The following is a 21,820-nucleotide window of genomic DNA, read 5'->3' as shown; positions in this document are numbered from 1 at the left end:
GGTTCTCTTCCTATTTACCCTGTATACTTCAGACTTTAGATATAACACTGAGTCATGTCATCTGCAGAAATTCTCTGATGAGTCAGCAATAGTTAGGAGTATAAAGGGAGAATGGGAGGATAAATACAGGGTCCTAGTGGAGGACTTTGTCAAATGGTGCAAACTGAATCATCTGCAGCTTATCATCAGTAAGACAAAGGAGATGGTGATGGACCTTAGGAAAACTAAGCCTGCACAGCTCCCTGTTACTATTGATGGTGAGGACCTACAAGTACCTGGGAGGGGAAAAGAATGACAGTCTTGAGTGGAGCACCAACACAGAGGCTGTGTACAAGAAGGGCCAGAGTCACCTCTACTTCCTGAGGAGACTGATGTTCTTTGGAGTATGCAGGCCTCTCCTTCACATATTCTACCTTTCTGTTGCCACCAGTACAGTCTTCTATGTGGTGGTGTGCTGGGGCAATGACATTAACACAGGTGATGCCGACAGGCTCAATAAACTGATTAGAAAGGCTGGTTGTTATAGGAGTCAAACTGGACACATTGGAGGCTCTGGTAGAATAAAGGACCCTACAGAAAATCCTGGCAATTCTGGATGGTGTTTCTCACCTTTTGCATGCCACCTTGGCTGAGCAGAGGAGCACTTTTAGTAACAGACTAAGACAACTGCACTGCTCCAGAGAGTGCTACATAAGGTCATTCTTACCCTCAGCCAATCAGCTCTATAATGAGTCAACCTATCTTGTGGCACAGTGGGTGGCATTTTTTGCCACTTCCATAGCATTTGAACGTTTTTTACGAGGCTGGGTTGCTAGCTCGACACAGATGGAAAGTGTGCAAGGAGCCAGCCGAATTTGAATTCTGGACCATTCGCCTTGAAGTCCGGTGCTGATGCCACTACACTACCAGCCAGTCAAATGTTTTAAATTCAGCTGAATTTAAATTTCCAAGCGATGACAAATGAGAATTGAATGTATATTGCCGGCTACTCGATCGCTACCCTATTACCACGGCCACAGCTTATACCCAGCAGGAGGCATAGTCCCCAGCCTGGCCAAGATGTAAATTAACGGGGAGTGACACACACAAAATGCTGCAGGAACTCAGCAGGTCAGGCAGCATCTCTGGAAATGAATAAACTGTCGACATTTCAGGCCAAGTCACTTCATTGGGGCTGGAAAGGAATGAGGAAGAAGCCAGAACAAGAGGAGGGAAGGGGAAGGAGTTCAAGGTGGATGGTGATAGGTGAAGCCAGGTGAGGAGGAAAGTAGGTGGCGGGGGGAAGGGGGAATGAAGTGAGAAGCTGGGAGGTGATAAGTTGAAGAGATAAAAGGCTGAAGAAGAAGAAATCTGATGGAGAAAAGAGAGTGTACTCTGGGAGAAAGGGAAGGTGGAGGGGCACCAGAGGTAGACAGTAAGCAGTTGAGGAGAAGAGAAAGGGTAAAAGGGGAGCCAGAATGGGAAATGGAAAAAGCGAGGAGGAGGAGGGTGGAGAAATTACAGAATGTTAGAAAAATTAATGTACATTCTATCGGGCCGGAGGCTACCCAGAAGGAATATGTGGTATTTCTCCTCCAATCTGAGAGTGGCCTTACTATAGCAATTGAAGACAATCCATGGACAGACATGTAACAGTAGCAAGGAATAGAATCAACATGATTGGCAGCCGAGACACTGAGTGAACATGGAACACCCAGACACTCATCCTGTTAAGGCTTCATATTGCATCACAAAATCAGCAATAAAGTAATTTATTTGAATTGAGATTGCAAGCTCTGTTACTGCCAAATAATGAATCTTGTTCACACCTTCTTATCATTTAGCACAGAACTGCTGTTATTGATGGCTTACTGAATCCACTTCTTGCCTGGATCCACAATCTACTTCTGGATGAAGTAGGCTTCATTGTTAAAGTGTGTTTTCTTAATAAAATTAATTAACAAAGGAAGCAGTTATCGCTGGAAAGGAGGTCTCCCACAATATAGTTATGTTTATTTTGGTACTGTTTTGTTCCTCTTTCACGATGTAATAATTCAAAAAAGAATGTTGAAAGATTGGTAATAGATTTTGTTATGAACAAAAACAATTAGCAGATCAAACCATGACGTATTTAGTCTCCAAACTGGATTTTTTTCTCATTGCTATTTAATGGAGAATATATTCTACCATATATTTATTTCTAATCAGACAAGGTGTAAGTTTAAGGTGATTGGAGGAAGTATAGTTCAAAGTAAATTTATTATCAAAGTACATTTATGTCACCACGTGCGACCCTGTGATTCATTCTCTTGCAGTTGTGAATCCGAACTCTGCAAGTGAGGAGTGGATGTCAGAGATATGTTCTTGCACAGAGAGTGGTGTGTGCGTGGAACACCCTGCTGGAGATGGTGGTAGAGGCATATAGCTTAGGGACATTTAAGTTCTCTATAATGGGTCTATTATGAAGGTACAGCATTGACAAAGCCAAGGGAATGACCCTTGAGAGCACATTGTGAAAAAATGATAGACTCTGCTGTTATAAGACCATTAATGGCAGATGCATTGGGCGCATTTAAGAAAATCTTCAATAGTCACATGGACGATAGGAAAATGAAGGGTTACGCGGGAGGGAAGAGTTAGGCTGATCTTTTTTTTAAATTAATTTTTGTATTCATTTCTACAGTGAAACTACAGAGAGAAAACCCAACAACAAAATGGAGATATATACAGTGCAAAACAAGTCCAATATGTAATTCATAACAATAAGAAAAAGCACCCAAAAGAGAATTACGTAAAATTAATAAGACTGATCTTAGAGTAGGTTAAAAGGTCAGCACAACTTTGTGGGCTGAAGGGCCTGTATGGTTCTGTAATATTTTATGTACTTCATGGCAATGCAAGGGTTAAGCTAGAACAACAGAAGAAAACAATAACGGTAAAACAAGCTCCTTTCCTCTCACACACTTACCCAATCACTCACACATACAGTCTTCCAAACTCAGAGTTACTACTCACAGACGTCAGACGTCTGACTTCCCCAGTGGACTTGCATAATGAGGGCTCGATGTCAGGCATCAACTTCCAGACTTCCCGTCAACATTTGGGCATCAGTATCCAGTACTGACCTCAGCACTCCCCGATGACAGGACCACGAACTCAGACCTTGAATTCTGGACTCCCCGGTTTACATATCTAAGTCCGTCGTGCCTCCTGCCCAATCCTAGGACCTGCCAACATGGGAGGACTCACTACCCTGGGAGGCCTGCAGCCCTTGTCCTCACCAGTCTTTGTCCACAGCACATTGTTTTTGTTCTTGATTCCTCATCACTGGAAGATAGGGTGTGCACAATGACCCTCAGACCAATGACCAGACCAAAACCCTCGGGCCTGAAGACTCTGAGATTCCCTGAGCCTGAGAAAAGGCTGTGTACAATGACCCTCAGGCCTGAAGACTGATCTACTTTTCAATTACATTGTGATTAACTTCCCCGCTCCATTTTATACTCTTTGTTCGACATCTCATGATACTTTTACGTAAAACGAAACATCATTCTTAGCCTTAAAAGCACTAATCTTCCTGCAGTATCTCTAGTTCTTTACAGAATGAGAATGCAAGATACCTATTACTCTTAGCAACACACAACATAAAATGCTGGAAACGTCTTGGGCTGAGACCCTTCTTCAGGACTAAAAAATCAGCTGTTTACTCTTTTCCCCTGCTGAGTTCTTCCAGCACTTTGTGTGTGTTGCTCTGGATTTCTAAATCGTGGGCATGATACGTTGGCACCTGAAGCATGGCGACACTTAGACCATAAGACACAGGAGCGGAATTAGGCCATTCAGCCCATCGGGTTCATTCTGCCATTCCATCATGTCCAAACTTGCGGGCTGCCCCCAAGCACAATCCTCGAAAAGCATCGCTGATTGACGCAAAAATGACACCTTTCACTGTATGTTTTGTTGTTTCAGTATGCATGTGAGAAAATAAGTCAATCTTTAATCTTTGATTAGTCTAATTAGGCATCATTAGTTTAATTAATTTGGCCAAATGTCGTGTGCCGAAGGGGCTATTCCTGTGCTGTACTGTTTTATGTCCTATAACTCTGTTCTGCTTGCAGAGAAGATTATCACTTAATCTCTAGTATATTCACAGCCACCGAAGTCCAGGACATAATGCCTATCTAATTAGCAAAAGCAATTCCATTGACTAGAAAGAAGAGATTGTATTTCTCCAGCACCTGTCACATCCCCCAAAGTACCTGACATCCAATTCTGCATTCTTCTGAAGTGTGCACAGTGTTCTAATATGGAAAATATTATTCCTGCTCAGCAAACTCCCACAGACAATGTGATGCAACCAGGAGGATTGGTTCTGCTTATCTTGAGATAGCTATTGGCCAAATTGCAGGGGATATGTGATTTCAAGATACTTTTATGGAGTAGCAGTTAGTGCGACGTGATTACAGTTCGGGGCACCAGAGTTCAGAGTTCAGTTCCAGCACCGTCTGTAAGGAGTAGTACGTCCTTCCTGTGAGCACGTGGGTTTCCTCCAGGTAATCCAATTTCATCCCACAGTCCAAAGGCAAACCGGTTAGTACATTGAATGGTTATTGTAAATCATCCGGAGACTAGACCAGGATGAAATCAGTGGGCTAATGGGTGGTACAGCTCATTGGGCCAGAGAGCCTGTTCCACAGTGTGTCTCTAAATAAATAAATGTAACAAATTGGGGTCCGCTTTAACAAGCACCTCCACTCCATCCGCCAAAAGCGGAACTTCCCGATGGCCAAACATTTTAATTCCCATTCCCATTCCTGGTTTGACATGTCAGTCCTTGGCTTCCTCTTCTGCCAAGATGAGGCCACTGTTGGAGTGAAGATGCAAATCCTAATATTCCGTCTAGGTAGCCTCCAACCTGATGGCATGAATATTGATTTCTACTTCCAGTAAAAAAAATTCCCTCCCCCACCCCTCTTCCCCTTTTCTTCACTGTTGCCTATAACCTCTTCTCATCTGCCTATCTCCTCCCCTGGGTCCCCTCCTCCTTTCCTTTCTCCTATGGTCCACTCTCCTCTCCTGTCAGATTCCTTCCTCTCTAGCCTTTACCTTTCCCACCCACCTGGCTTCACCTGTCACCTTCTAACGATTCTCCTTCCACTCACCCCCCCACCTTTTTATTCTGGCGTTTTCCCCCTTCCTTCTCAGTCCTGAAGAAGTGTCTCAGACCGAAACGTTGACTGTTTATTAATTTCCACAGATGCTGCCTGACCTGATGAGATCTTCCAGCATTTTGTGTGTGAGACTGAGAATGTAGCTGGCACCATGAAAAGTTAGTTGCAATGTTTGGTGCAATTGGTATTTCAGTTCTGGTCACCTCACTATAGGAAGGATGTGGAAGCATTGGAAAGGGTACAGAGGAGATCTACCAGGATGCTGCCTGGTTTAGAGAGTATGCATTATGATCAGAGATTAAGGGAGCTAGGGCTTTACTCTCTAAAGAGAAGGAGAATGAGAGGAGACATGATAGAGGTATACAAGATATTAAGAGGAATAGATAGAGTGGATAGCCAGCGCCTCTTCCCCAGGGCACTACTGCTCAATACAAGAGGACATGGCTTTAAGGTAAGGGGTGGGAAGTTCAAGGGGGATATTAGAGGAAGGTTTTTTACTCAGAGAGTGGTAGGTGTGTGGAATGCACTGCCTGAGTCAGTGGTGGAGGCAGATACACTAGTGAAATTTAAATGACTACAAGACAGGTATATGGAGGAATTTACGGTGGAGGGGTTATATGGGAGGCAGTGTTTAAGGGTCGGCACAACATTGTGGGCCGAAGGGCTTGTACTGTGCTGTAGTGTTCTATGTTCTATTACAAACATGACTCTATTTCAGTCAGTACATTTGGCAGTGAAGAGATATGACACATTCTGAGGTTATGAGAGATGCAGAAAGAAATGATACAGATTTATTTGCCATAATGTCATACATTTTGAGACCAACAGTGGTGGGCAGGGGGAATGTGGAAGGCAAGGAAGAGGGAGTTCCTGAGCCTCAGAAAATCAAGTATTTGTTGTCCTGAAATTAATTTTGGAAAATGTCTGTGCTTTTTGATTCATAAGCACAGCATGGGCGGAGCTCAATTAGTAAATGTTTTTATGTATTCGTCATAAACCTCAGAAGCTATGAAAGACAGTAATTAGATGCTGCCCGACCTGCTGAGTTCCTCTGGCACTTTATATGTAATGTTTTCCAGCATCTGCACAACCCCTTGTGTTCAAAACAATAGATATATTTCACAATAGTATCAACATGTGAAGGAAATTATCATGAGTGCCCGAACATTTTCAGAGAATTCCTTGGAATCAGGAGGTATGTTGTACTAACAAAGAATCCCCAAGAGTGCATCATAACTTATAAATGAATCCGAAGACCATATGGGTACATACAGGGATTCCTGGGGCAATACAAAATTTGCAAAGATCCCCAGAGGTATAAGATAAGACATAGGTGTGGAATTAAGCCACTCAGCCCTTCAAGTCTGCTCTGCCATTCTATCACGGCTGATTTATTACCCTTTTCTTGTCTTCTCCCTGTAACCTTTGATGCCCAACTAACAAAGAACCCATCAACCTCCACTTTAAATATGCCTAATAACTTGGCCTGCACAGCTGTCTGTGGCAATGAAGTCCACAGATTCAACACCCTCTGGCTAATGAAATTCCTTCTCATCTCTGTTCTAAATAAACATCCCTCTGTTCTGAGGCTGTGTCATTTGGACCTAGACTCCCCCACTATAGGAAACATCCACTCCTGATCCCCTCTATATAGGCATTTCAATATTAGATAGATTTCAATGGAATCCCCTTTCATTCTTCTAAACTCCAGCGAGTACTGGCCCAGAGCCATCAAATGGTCCTCATACTTTAACCCTTTCATTCCCAGAATTATTTTGGTGAAACTCCCCTGAACCCTCCCCAATACCTGCATATCTTTTTCATTTAAAACACAGATATCATGTATATGTGTTTTAAACAGAATTCCTGGGAATGATTCAGCTTTTCTGGCAAATTTAGGCAACCAATTTTTACAAGATTGCATAAACAGGAAAGTGAGCAATGTGCAAATAATCTTGTTGGAATGGCAATGGGGAGAAAACTTCTGCTTTAGTATATAGTGACTTCTGGCAAATGTTAGAGAAACTCAGCAGGTCAAGCAGCATCTATGGAAGAACAATTGGTATTTCAGGCCGAGACCCTTCATCAGCACTGAACAGGAAAGGGAAGAAGCTAGAATGAGAAAGTAGGTGGAGGTAAGGAGTACAAGATGGAAGGTGAGAAAGAAGGTAGGTGGGTGGGGGACGGTTTGGTCTCCCAAACAGTATTCTAGGTGAGGCAACACTTCACCCATGAGCCTGTTGTGGTATTGTGTCCAGTGCTCCCGATGTTTCCCTCCATTGGTGAGACCTGATGCAGATTGGAGGACCGCTTTGTTGAACACCTTTGCTCTGCCCTCACAAGATAACAGGATCACCCATTTAAATTTGACTTCCTATTCCCATGTCTGTCCATGGTCTCCTCTACCGTCACAATGAGGCCAAGCTCAGGTTGGACGAACAACACTTCATTTTCCATGTCGGTAGCCTCCAACCTGGTGACATGAACATCAGTTTCTCTAACCTGATTATTTTCCCTCTTCACCTTCTCTCTTTTTGTATTCCGCATTCTGGCTCTTCTTCTCACCCCTTCTATTCTGCTCATCCCTCAATCACCTCCCTCTGGTAGTCCTCCTCTTTCCCGTTCTCCCCTGATCCACTGTCCTTTCCTATCAGATTCCTTCTTCTTTAGTCCTTTACCTCTTCCAGCTATCACCTCCTAGCTTCTCACTTCATTCCCCATCCCCACCCAGCCATAGTCTCGCATATCATCCGGCAGCTCGTAATCCTTCCCTCTCCCCCTCCCTCACCTTTTTTATTCTGGTTTCTGCCCTTTCCTCTCTAGTTCTGATGAAGGGTCTCAGCCAGAAATACAGACTGCTTATTTTGCTGCTTGACCTGCTGAGTTCCTCCAGCATTTTGTGCATTTTGCTCTGGATTTCCAACATCTTGTGCCCCATCTAAGAAAGTTCTATTTGCCTTCATTTGTCCCATATCCCTCTAAATCTGTCCTATCCATGTACCTATCCCAGTTTCTTTAAATGTTGTAAATGCGCCTGCTACAATCACTTCTTCTGGCAGTTCATTCTATATTCGGACCACCCTTCGGGTGAAAAAGCTGCCTCTCAGGTTCCTATTAAATCCCTTCCCTCTCACCCAAAACCTATGGCCTCTCGTTCTTGATTCCCCAATGACTGAATGTATTTACTATACCTATGCTCCTCATGGTTTTATTAAGCTCTGTAAGATCATTCTTCGTGCTCCTACACACCCCGAATAAAGTTCCAACCTGCACAACATCTCTCCATGACTCAGTCCCTTGTGTCCTAGAAACATCTTTGTTGATCTCCTTTTCACTCTTGCCAGCTTAGAGGCATTTTCAGTTCAGTGTTTAGGTGAATGAAGTTATCCACACTGTGGGTGGTGTCCTGTTGCGATTTAAATGAATCTCAGGGTTGTATATGGTGACATTATATGTGCTTTGATAATAAATTTGCATTATTGTTTTGTTTGCTTTTTGATTCTGTACAGCGAGAGCTCAGGGAAACCGGCATCAAATTCCCTGTATGTGTTCACATACTTGGCGATAATAAAGGATTCTGATTCTGATTCTGATCCTGATTCTAAATTTACTTTGAACTTTGAATCATTGGATTAGATTCTTATATGTGCAAGCCTGGATTTTTCTGTTTCTCTTTCCATGGATACTCCCCGAAGTGCTTAATGTTTACAGCATGTTCTGCTTTGGAAGAATCTGGTCATCTAAGTGGGGGATTAAAATTTTTGCCTATGTTAAATTGATTATTTCCTTTAAGGGAATCTCTGTGCATAGCAGCACGCACTGTTTTGCCAACACTCACAACTTGTCGGTTATTTGGAAGTATCCTTGAGTCAAATGGGAAATTTAAAGCCTTACTTTACTGTTTAAATTTCTTGTGCAAAGCGCACATGCTAAATAAACGTAGCTTACTTGTCACCGGTGAATAGCAATGTGAAGTCAGTAATGATTGAGTTTCTTAATTGCAGAAAGTGTCGTTTTCTCCAAGTTAAGCATCACTTCTTTCTAAATCATGCACAGCCTGAACATTGGCTTCTCCTTCAAAGTTCAAAGTAAAACTTATTATCAAAGTGCATGTAGTACTGTGCAAAAGTCTTAGGCACACTTATGTAGCTCGGGTGCCCAAGACTATTGTACAGTACTCTATTTGTCAACATGGAGCAGAGAGTGAGTTTGTAAATCTGGCGGGAATAAAAGATGGTGGGAATGGGAATGGTGAGGGTAGAGCGCCATGGGAGGGGTGTGGGAAAGATGGCAGAGAAGGAGTGCCAGGGCAGGGGGCTGGCGTGGGTGCAGACACACCCAACATTGAGACACCGAGCAAGGTCATTTGATTCCAAACAACTGGTTTATTGATCATTTCAGAAAGCATCTCTGGTGCTTCCCATATATATGTGCCTAAGACTTTTGCATAGTACTGTATTAAAGTTTATTTGATTTGATCTTTAAAATAAACCAAGCCCGGTATATTTTCACAGTGATGATAGATTAACTCTCTCCAAATGTAAAATCTACTCATAACCATTCCTGCACGTATCATCATTATTGTCTCACTGAGAGATGGGAGGCTGAGAAAGTTGCGCTGGGCAGTAACACATTGGTGTCAGTGTCAGCAACATTTGTGCACATAGATGCCGAACTAGGCTATTCGGCTCATTGAGTCTGCCCTGCCATTCAATCATGGCTGACTTATTATCCCTCTCAACCCCATTCTCCTGCCTTCTCCCCATAACCATTGATGCCCTGACTAATCAAGAACCTATCAACCTCAACTTTAAATTTACCCAATGACCTGGCCTTCACAGACAATCCGTAGAGCTTAATAACTTTATAATTGCCTCTAAATGGATTTACTCTGCTTAGCTAAGCCTTTGATCAAACAATATCTCAGTCTATATCCATTTAACTCACCTTTTCAATCACCTTACAGTGGCTGAGTTGAACATCAAGTGATAGATCCACTTGGAATGTAGATTATCAGTATATGATGTCCTCTGATTCTATTGATTGTAAATCTGTCTTGTTCTGCCTAGTGATCAATACCACATTAATTCAGCGTGGTTACAGAGCAGATGGTGCAGTGGTTAGATTACAGGCCTAGTAACTAAAGACATGGACCATTAATTCAGAAACAAGAGTTCAAATCCCACTGTGGTAGCCAGGGAATCTAAACCTAACTACTTAAATAAATCATTAAAATGATCTCTGCCAACATAACAATGAAGAATTCAGATGAAGATTTATTTATCGAAACACACAGTGAAATGTGACATTGGTGTTAGCAACCCACGCACCCAATGATGTGATGGGGGCGAGGGGCAGCCCATAAGGATCATCACACACTCCGTCACCAACGACGCATGTCCACAATTCAGGCAGCAGCAACGCCAACAACAGCACCCTTGCCAGCCCCTCCCACCCACTCACTTACACACAGTGTGAGTGTGTGCATGAAGGCGTGGACAGGAAGGAGAGGGTGGCATGGTAGTGTGGTGGTTGGCGTAACTCTAATACAGCAGCAGCTGTAAGATCGGTGTTCAATTCCTCCCACTGCCTCTATGGAGATTATACATTCTCCCCATGATCATTTCATTTCCTCAGTGTGCTCCGGTTTCCGCCCACATTTCCAAAGACATGCAGTCAGGGTTAGTGCTATGTTGGCACCGGAAGTATGGCAACACTTGCGGTTGCTCCCCAGACAACCCTCGCTGATTTGATTTGCCGCAATTTCACTGTATGTTTTCATGTTTCAATTATAGAACATGGAACAGTACAGCATAGGAAGAGGTCCTTCAGCCCACAATGTTGTGCTGAACCAGCTAAGAAGTAAATTAAAATTATTTCTGTCAAATAAAACTAACCTTTATTTATTTTTGAAAACTGAACACAATAAAGAAAAAAAGTTATCAGTGTGAAAAATAATATTCCCCCAACCCACTATTGAAACTTAAAAGGAAACAGAAATATAATAAGAGTTTCACAGTCCAAGGAGCAAGGAGCACCACAATTCTGATTGGTGATAAATTTTTCCATGATTAAAAACCAAATGTATGTTATCTTGCCACAGTTCTACTGCTGAGGGCAGTAACTTGAGGCTAATTAATTGCAGTGGGAAATTCTCCTGAGAATGAGAGTCTATGTTAAGAACAATGATGCCCTGAATCAAGAGGCTTAGAAGGTCTAACAGTATCTGGAATTCAATAGAAATTTCAGAAGACTCATTTATATCTTTATTTTTCTAACATCCTTCATTTCAGAGAGTTGAAGAGTGATCTTTTTGGTGGGCTATTTTCCTGATTGGAAGAGTCATTCATTCTTATATCATTCTACCATTCACCTGATGATAAACAAGCCCAGATGTTCTGATGGAATGTGCAAAGCTTTTATTCCCTCATTCTCCTACGCTCCAATGAAAAGAGACCCAACCTGAGAAATCTCACTTCATAATTCAATCCCTCAAGTCCTGGAAATGTCCTCGTAATATCTCCTCTGCACTCTTTCCAGCTTCTTCTCCCACTTCGAAAGTACATTTATTATCAAAGTATGTACACATTGTTCACCCTTGAGATTTGTCTCCTTACTGACTGCCACAAAACAAAGAAACCCAATAGAACCCATTAAAAAAAGACCATCGAATACCCAACGTGCTGAAAAGAAAAGACAAATTGTGCAAGCAACAAACTGAAATTTAGGAAAGTGAGTCTACAGCCACAAAGCAGTCATCACTGCAGCCATTCCAGTCGCCAGTTAGTTGTAGGCCACTGCCTCAGTTCGGCGCAGAGATGATAAACCTCACGGAGCTTCCTACAGTGAGCGAGTCTAGGACCAGAGGACACAGCCTCAGAATAGAAAGGCATCGCTTTAGAACAGAGAGGAGGAGGAGGAGGAATTTATTTAGCCAGAGGATGATGATCTATGAAATTGCCACGATGGCTGCGGAGGTCAAGTCATTGGGTATAGTTAAAGTGGAGCTTGATCAGTTCTTGTTTAGTAAGGATGTCAAAAGTTATGGGGAGAAGCCATGAGAATAAGGTTGAGATAGATAATAAATCAGACATGACTGAATGACATTTGATGGGTTGAATTACCTAATTCTGCTCCTATGTTTTATGGTCTTATGATCTTCCAACATCCTAGGGATCACCAGAAACTCAACAGAACCAATCACATAAAATTCAGTCATTCGTTATGTGCCATGTTGTATGACATGGGTGATAATAGTCTTTCCATGATCATGATTGTTCTTGGCAAATTTGTCTACAGAAGTGGTTTGCCATTGTCTTCTTCTGGCAGTGCCTTTACAAGACAGGTGAGCCCAGCCATTATCAATACTCTTCAGAGATTGTCTGCCCAGCGTCGGTGGTCACATAACCAGGAACTGTGATACGCACCAGCTGCTCAGATGACCATCCACCACCTGCTCCGATGGCTTCATGTGACCCTGAGCAGGTGTTACACCTTGCCCAAGGGTGATCTGCAGGCTAGCAGAGGGAAGGAGCACATTACATTTACTTTGGTAGAGATGTAGCTCCACCCTGCCACACTAATCACATATAAGCTGTGGCTAAAAATGCAGGTTATTCTTTCCATCTCTAGTACAGAAAATTTCAAGAAGTTTCATATCATATATCAGTGATAATAAATCCGATTCTAAAAAATCGAGTATTCCATCTGGGTAGCCAACAACACATATTCTGGCTGGGCAGTCTCCACCTGATGGTATCAACATTAATTTCTTGAACTAATGGAAATGCCACCCCCGCCCGCACCCTCTCCTTCACCATTCTCCATCCCCTGGTAGCAGCAGAGATACCGAGAAGCAGATTGGGATGCAGATTTTGGAAAGGTGCAAAAATAACAGGGTGTTATCACGGGTGACTTTAACTTCCCTAATATTGATTGGCACCTGATTAGTTCCAATGGTTTAGATGGGGCAGAGTTTGTCAAGAGTGTCCAGAATGGATTCCTATCACAGGATGTTGACAGGCCGACTCGGGAGAATGCCATACTAGATCTAGTACTAGGTAATGAACCGGGTCAGGTCACAGATCTCTCAGTGGGTGAGCATCTGGGGGACAGTGACCACCGCTCCCTGGCCTTCAGCATTATCATGGAAAAGGATAGAATCAAAGAGGACAGGAAAATTTTTAATTGGGGAAGGGCAACTTATGAGTCTATAAGGCTAGAACTTGCAGGTGTGAATTGGGATGATGTTTTTGCCGGGAAATGTGCTATGGACATGTGGTCGATGTTTAGGGATCTCTTGCAGGATGTTAGGGATGAATTTGTCCCGGTGAGGAAAATAAAGAATGGTAGGGTGAAGGAACCATGGGCGACAAGTGAGGTGGAAAACCTAGTCAGGTGGAAGAAGGCAGCATACATGAGGTTTAGGAAGCAAGTATCAGATGGGTCTATTGAGTAATTTAGGGTAGCAAGAAAGGAGCTTAAGAAGGGGCTGAGGAGAACAAGAAGGGGGCATGAGAAGGCCTTGGCGAGTAGGGTAAAGGAAAACCCCAAGGCATTCTTCGATTATGTGAAGAACAAAAGGATGACAGGAGTGAAGGTAGGACCGATTAGAGATAAAGGTGGGAAGATCTGCCTGGAGGCTGTGGAAGTGAGCGAGGTCCTCAATGAATACTTCTCTTTGTTATTCACCAGTGAGAGGGAACTTGATGACAGTGAGGACAATATGAGTGAGGTTGATGTTCTGGAACATGTTGATATTAAGGGAGAGGAGGTGTTGGAATTATTAAAATACATTAGGACGGATAAGTCCCCGGGGCCTGATGGAATATTCCCCAGGCTGCTCCACGAGGCGAGGGAAGAGATTGCTGAGCCTCTGGCTAGAATCTTTATGTCCTCGTTGTCTACGGGAATGGTACCAGAGGATTGGAGGGAGGCAAATGTTGTCCCCTTGTTCAAAAAAGGTAGAAGGGATAGTCCGGGTAATTATAAACCAGTGAGTCTGTGGTGGGAAAGCTGTTGGAAAAGATTCTTAGAGATAGGATCTATGTGCATTTAGAGAATCATGGTCTGATCAGGGACAGTCAGCATGGCTTTGTGAAGGGCAGATCATGTCTAACAAGCCTGATAGAGTTCTTTGAGGAGGTGACCAGGCATATAGATGAGGGTAGTGCAGTGGATGTGATCTATATGGATTTTAGTAAGGCATTTGACAAGGTTCCACATGGTAGGCTTATTCAGAAAGTCAGAAGGCATGGGATCCAGGGACGTTTGGCCAGGTGGATTCAGAATTGGCTTGCCTGCAGAAGGCAGAGGGTTGTGGTGGAGGGAGTACATTCGGATTGGAGGGTTGTGACTAGTGGTGTCCCACAAGGATCAGTTCTGGGACCTCTACTTTTCATGATTTTTATTAACGACCTGGATGTGGGTGTAGAAGGGTGGGTTGGCAAGTTTGCAGATGACACAAAGGTTGGTACTGTTGTAGATAGTGTGGAGGATTGTCAAAGATTGCAGAGAGACATTGATAGGTTGCAGAAGTGGGCTGAGAAGTGGCAGATGGAGTTCAACCCAGAGAAGTGTGAGGTGGTACACTTTGGAAGGACAAACTCCAAGGCAGAGTACAAAGTAAATGGCAGGATACTTGGTAGTGTGGAGGAGCAGAGGGATCTGGGGGTACATGTCCACAGATCCCTGAAAGTTGCCTCACAGCTGGATAGGTTAGTTAAGAAAGCTTATGGGGTATTAGCTTTCATAAGTCGAGGGACAGAGTTTAAGTTTCACGAGGTAATGATGCAGCTCTATAAAACTCTGGTTAGGCTACACTTGGAGTATTGTGTCCAGTTCTGGTTGCCTCACTATAAGAAGGATGTAGAAGTATTGGAAAGGGTACGGAGGAGATTTACCAGGATGCTGCCTGGTTTAGAGAGTATGCATTATGATCAGAGATTAAGGGAGCTATGGCTTTACTCTTTGGAGAGAAGGAGGATGAGAGGAGACATGATGGAGGTATACAAGATAATAAGAGGAATAGATAGAGTGGATAGCCAGCGCCTCTTCCCCAGGGCATCACTGCTCAATACAAGGGGAAATGGCTTTAAGGTAAGGGGTGGGAAGTTCAAGGGGGATATTAGAGGAAGGTTTTTTACTGAGAGAGTGTTGGTGCGTGGAATACACTGCCTGAGTCAGTGGTGGAGGCAGATACACTCGTGAAATTTAAGAGACTACTAGACAGGTATATGGAGGAATTTAAGGTGGGGGGTTATGTGGGAGGCAGGGTTTGAGGGTCGGCACAGCAATGTGGGCCGAAGGGGCTGTACTGTGCTGTACTATTCCATGTTCTATGTTCTATCCCCTTTTCCCTCTCTCACCTCATCTCCTTGCCTGCCCATCAACTCCCTCTGGTATTCCCTCCCTTTCTTTCTTCCATGGCTTCCGTCCTCTCCTATTAGATTTCCCCTTCTCCAGCCCTGTATCTCTTTCACCAATTAACTTCCCAGCTGTTTGCTTCACCCCTCCCCGCAGTTTCACCTATCACCTTGTGTTTCTCCCTCCCCTCCCTCCACCTTTTAACTCTACTCCTCATTTTTCTTTCTGCGGTCCTACTGAAGGATCTCAGCCCGAAACGTCAACTGTACACTTTTCCACAGATGCTGTCTGGCCTGCTGAGTTCCTCCAGTAATTTATAAGTCTCTACAAGCTTTGCACATCTGGACACTGCAATTTTTCCCCATTATTCTTTACAAAACTGCTCAAGCTCTGTTAGATTGCATGGGGATCATGATTGAACTCCCCTTTTCAAGTCCAGCCACAAACTGTCAATTGGATTGAGGTTTGGACTTTGACTTGGCCAGTCTAGGACATTAACTTTGTTGTTTTTAAACCATTCCTATGTAGCTTTGGCTTTACGCTTGGGGTCATTGTCTTGCTGGAAAACAAATCTTCTCCGAAGTTGCAGTTTTCTTGCAGACTGCATCAGGTTTTCCTTCAGGAATTCCCTGTATTTTGCTGCATTCATTTTACTCTCTACCTTCACAAGCCTTCCAGGGCCTGCTGCAGTGAAGCATCCCCACATCATGATGCAGCCACCACCATGCTTCATGGAAGGGATGGTGTGTTTTTGATGATGTGTAATGTTTGGCTTACATCAAGCATAGCGTTTAGTCTGATGGCTAAAAAGCTCAATTTTGGTTTCATCTGACCATAGAACCTCCTTCCAGCTGACTTCAGTTTCCCACATGCCTTCTGGCAAACTCTAGCTAAGATTTCATGTGGGTGTTTTTCAATAGTAGCTTTGCTACTCTCCCATAAAGCTGTGACTGGTGAAGCACTCAGGCAACAGTTGTTCTATGTACAGTCTCTCTCATCTCAGCCACTGAAGCTTGTAACTCCTCCAGAGCTGTCATAGGTCACTTGTTGGCCTTCCTCTTTCGACCGCTTCTCACACGTTCACTTCAGTGTTTGAGGACAGCCTGCTCTGGGCAGATTTACAGCTGTGTCATATTCTTTCCATTTCTTGATAATTGATTTAACTCTACTCCAATGGATATTTACTGACTTGGAAATTTTCTTGTATTCATCTTCTGACTTGTGCTTTTCAATAATCTTTTCATGGAGTTGCTTGGAGTGTTTTTTTGATTTCAAGGTGTAGTTTTTGGCAAGATACTGACTCACCAACAAATGGACCTCCCAGATTCACCTTGACAGCACACAGGTGACCTCCATTTAACTAATTATGTGACTTCTGAAACCAATCAACTGCACAAGTGGTGATTATGTGTGTCAAATTAAAGGGGGTGAATACTTAATGCAATCAATTATTTTCTGTTTCATATTTGTAATTAATTTAGATCTGTTTTCATTTTGACACAAAAGAGTCTTTTTCTGTTTAATAGTGTCAAAAAAAGCCAAATTCCCTGTGGTTCAATGTTGTAAAACAATAAAACATGAAAGCTTCCAAAGGGCTTGCAGGACCTGTGTGTATAACTGGTGCAAGAATCAGTGAGGGGGTGGAGATACGTCTCTAACCAAGGACATGTAAGGCACTCCTTCCCTCTGCTAGCTTGCAGGTCACCCTTGGGCAAGGTGTAGCACCTACTTAGCCCCCAAGTCATGGTCACCTGAAGCCATGGGAGAAGGTGGTGGATGGTCATATGAGCAGCTGGTGCATATCACAAGTCCTGGTTATGCGACCACTGACGCCAGGCAGACAATCTCTGAAGAGCATTGAGAATGGCTGGGTCACCCATCTTGTAAAGATACTGCCCAGAAGAAGGCAAAAGCAAACCAATTCTGAAGAAAAATTTGCCAAGAACAAACATAGTCATGGATAGAAAAAATGAATAAGACTAATAGTGTGAAGAGGGTGTTCCTCACAGGCAATGATCGGATTAAAGACAGATGAGAGACCAAGATAACCCCCATCCTACAAGATGGCACATAATGATGAGGATGAGTGCAAAAAGAGAAAAAAAAAGAAAAAGTAGCGAGGTATTTTTCATGGGTTCAATATCCATTCTGAAATCTGATGACGGAGGGGAAGAAGGTGTTCCTGAATCATTGAGTGTGTGTCTGCAGGCATCTTTACCTCCTCCATAATGACAGCAATAAGAAGAGTGCACGTCCTGGGTGATGGGGTCCTTAATGATGGTTTCACCTTTTTGAGGCATCGATCCCTGAAGATATCCTTGAAGACGTCTTGAAGATGTCTTAAAGAATATAAAGCCAAAAGAATTTATGTTAGTTCATTTGGAGGCAGGCAGTAAAACAAAAAGAGATTGCAGATGCTGAAAATGTGGACTCACGTCCTCCTCCCACTGCTCTTTTATTCTGGCTTCTATCACCTCCCTTCCAGTCCTGATGAAGGATCTTTTTCCTCCATGGATGCTGCCTGACCCCCTGAGTTCTTCCAGCTGTGTGTGTTGAGGAGGTAAAACAGAAAATAATGGACGATTTGTGGGGAGGGAATATCAAAGGAAAACCAGCAGATGCTAGAAGTCTAAAATAAAACAGAAGACGGTGGAAATATTGGGCAGGTCAGGCGGTGTCTGAGGAAAGAGAAACATTGTGAATGATTCAGATCAAAGACCATTCATCAATCAGAATCTGTACCGGGTGTTAAGGAATGGAATTAGTCTCTAATACATTGGGAAAAAAAATCAGGTTGGAAACTCTCCATGGACTGTCTGCTTTCTGTACAGCCCAAGTTCCCAGCTCTGTGACTGCATTATCCCAAGGACACGAAAGAGACAGCGTGAGGGGGAGGAGAGGCAAGTTAGATTAACACCAATCACATATCAAAGTAAACCAAGTGAATATTCGATGACTAGATTTGCTGCTATACTTAGAATTCAGCAACTTACAGTAATAAAAGTCCTTTTTTTCTGTTTGGAAGTCATGCGACGCAAAACAGCCACTAACAATCAGTGGGATATTATAAAGGTCCACATTTATGTAGGAGAGACTGAAATATCTCCCAGATACACTCCTTTTGGACTGTCATTTTTTCCATGCTTTCATTAGTTAGACCATAAAACATAAAGCAGAGTTAGGCCATTGAACCCATCGAGTCTGCTCTGCCATTCCTCATGGCTGATTTATCACCTCTCTCAACCCCATTCTCCTGCCTTCCCCTCAGAACCTTTCATGCCTTTACTAATCAAGAACCGATCAACCTTTGCTTTAATACCCAAATACAGTCATCCGCAGCAATGGATTCCACAGATTCACCACCCTCTGGCTAAAGAAATTCCTCCTCTTCCCTGCTCTAAAGTGATGTTGTTCTATTCTGAGGCTGTGCCCTCTGGTCCTAGGATCCCCCATTGTCGGAAACATCCTCTCCATGTCCACTCTATCTGAGTCTTTCAATATTCGATAGCTTTCAATGAGATTCCGCATTCTCCCTCCACCACCCCCCCGCATTCTTGTATACTCCAATGTGGACAGGCCTACAGCCATCAAACACTTCACTTGGAGTAATAGAGTCAAAGAGTAATACACCATGGAAACTGGCCCTTCGGCCTATTTCATACACGGTCTAGTTTCATTTGCTCATGTTTGACCCAGGTTTCAAGTTCCTGGGTGTCAAGATCTCTGAGGACCTAACCTAGTCCCGACATACCGATGCAGCTATAAAGAAGGCAAGACAATGACTATACTTCATTAGGAGTTTGAAAAGATTTGGTATGTCAACTAAAACACTCAAACACTTATTTAGATTTACCCCGGAGAGTATTCTGACAGAATGCATCACTGTCTGGTATGAGGGGGCTACTGCACAGGTCCAAAAGAAGCTGCAGAGAGTTGTAAATTTAGTCGGCACCATCGTGGGTACTAGCCTACAAAGTACCCAGGATATCTTCAAGGAGCGGTGACTCAGAAAGGCAGTGTTCATTGTTAAGGACGCTCTACTCCCAGAGCATGCCTTTTTCTCATTGTTACCATCAGCAGCCTGAAGGACACATTCATCTTCTTCCCCTCTGCCGTATGATTCCTAAATGGACATTGAACCCATGAACACTACCTTACTTTTTAAATAGATATTATTTCTGTTTTTGCACGATTTTAATCTATTCAATATATGTATACTGTAATTTATTCATTTATTATTTATATTTACTCTTTTTCTTCTATATTTTGTATTGCATTGACCTGCTGCTGCTGAGTTAACAAATTTCACGACACCAGACAGTGATAATAAACCTGATTCTGATTCTCTAAACCTGTCCCATCCATGCACTTATCTGAACATTTTTAAATTATTGTTAATGCAATTTGCTCAAATACTTTCTTTAGCTGCTCATTTCCTACACTATGTTCCATCTGCCACTTCTTTGCCCATTCTCCTAATCTATTTTGCAGACTCTCTGCTTCCTCAACACTACCTGCCCCTCCACGTATTTTTGTATCGTCCGCACAGTTTGCCACAAAACCATCAATTCCGTCACCCTGATCAAGTGAAAAGAAACCAACTCTGCAGAACATCACGAGTCACCAGCATTCCATATATAGACCGCCTTCTATGTAAAGAACTCACTCCTCAGTTCCTTTTTTAATCTTTCCCCTCTCGATTTTGGTTAAACCTTCCTTTGATAAAAAGACTCACCCATTCGGTTTACAAGCACCTTAAGTAGGATTCCTTTTCAAATCCTTCTATTGCCCTGTCCTTTCCATACTCCATAAGACCCCACTAATCATAGCCCCTTCACATTTCTCCAATCCTAGCTCTTGGACATTTGGAATTTCCTTTGCTTCACCATTGAGAATCATATCTTCAACAACATTTAAATCCCATCCTCACTGCTCTCCTTATTTATTATGTCCCTTAACACTGGCCTTTTTAAATTAACTCTGGGTTAGCTGACCTTCTGTCTGGGAAATTCACCTCCATTTTATTCAGATAAGTGTAAGGGTTTGCATTTTGGGAAACTTTTAATTCTACAACTCATATTATCGGTACACCTGGGAGGTTATGTACAAGATGTTGATGAGGAATACTGTGTTCAGTTTGGTCACCCTGCTGAAGGAAAGGTGACATTTCAGCTGAAAAGAATGCAGAAAACATTTATGAGAATATTGCCAGGACTTGAAGGGGTGTCGAGAGGATGTACAATGTTTCTCACTGTTCATTAAATGTTTCTTATTTTTTTGCGCCATTCTCTGTCAACTCTAGAGACTGTTGTGCATGAAAATCCCAGGAAATCAGCAGTTTCTGAGATACTAAAACCACCCAGTCTGATACCAACAATCACAGTCAAAGTCACTTAGGTCACATTTCTTCCCGGCACAGTAGTGTAGTGGTTAGCATAACACTTTACAGTACAGGTAACCTGGGATCAATTCCTGCCACTGCCTGTAAGGAGTTTGTACAATTTTCCAGTTTCCTCCCACAGTCCAAAAATATATTGGTTAGTAGGTTGATTAATTATTGTAAATTGTTCCGTGATTAAGGTTAAATTGGGGGTTGCTGGGCAGCATGACTCGAAGGGTCTATTTCATGCTTTATCTCATTAAATAAATAAATACATGATATTTGTTCTGAACAACAACTGAACCTCTTGACCACGTCTACATGCTTTTATGCATTGAGCTGATGCCGCATGATTGGCTGATTAGATATTTGCATTAACAAGTAGGTGCACCAGTGTACCTAATAAATTGGCCACTGAGTGTATGTGCAAGTTATCTCCATTGGTTTTATCTGTGTTATTGAATAGGCTGGCAGAATCTGTAATTTGAGGTTTATAATTATATGGAATGACTTAATTCTAACTTTCTCTCCCCCTGCCTATATCACAGAGACCATATCATGGCTACAGCATTGCCGGACACAAGACAGACATCAGAGATGGAAGAATTGAATGATGAATATTCAGGTAAACATTTTGATGAGACCCATTTAACATACTTCTGCAGGTTGAAAGAGCTTGATATTGAGATTAGTTTGATAGTTTCTTGTCGCTGGGTAAGATGATGTTCTGATATCATTAGCAATAGGAGATTAGATACAATACCACACAGTTCTCACAAAACTAGAATTGGACTGCCACAGTGTTCACCATATTCCTTTATCTCGATGGTCATTAGTGTTGAGATTTGGAGTCTGTTGTTATGTGTATTAGAATATCAGAAATCAAAATCATCTTCTTTACGAAAAATGACATGTTCTAAACATC

General features: G+C 42.7%; 1 protein-coding gene across 3 annotated transcripts in view; it reads left to right on the top strand.

Moving 5' to 3' along the window:
• The window catches only part of zgc:66433 (uncharacterized protein LOC321250 homolog), a 150,503-nt gene that overhangs the window by 74,360 nt on the left and 54,323 nt on the right, over window positions 1-21,820 (top strand). For all 3 annotated transcript variants that reach the window (XM_063061145.1, XM_063061144.1, XM_063061143.1), the window contains exon 2: window positions 21,444-21,520. In XM_063061145.1, coding sequence (XP_062917215.1) covers window positions 21,454-21,520 — 67 coding nt within the window. In that variant the 5' untranslated portion in view covers window positions 21,444-21,453. The remainder of the gene's footprint in view (window positions 1-21,443; window positions 21,521-21,820) is intronic.

Source organism: Mobula hypostoma, chromosome 10 (genome assembly GCF_963921235.1).
Source record: "Mobula hypostoma chromosome 10, sMobHyp1.1, whole genome shotgun sequence".
Taxonomy (NCBI): Eukaryota; Metazoa; Chordata; class Chondrichthyes; order Myliobatiformes; family Myliobatidae; genus Mobula; species Mobula hypostoma.
Note: the sequence above shows the minus strand (reverse complement) of the source record. Positions and strands in the feature narration are given on the sequence as shown.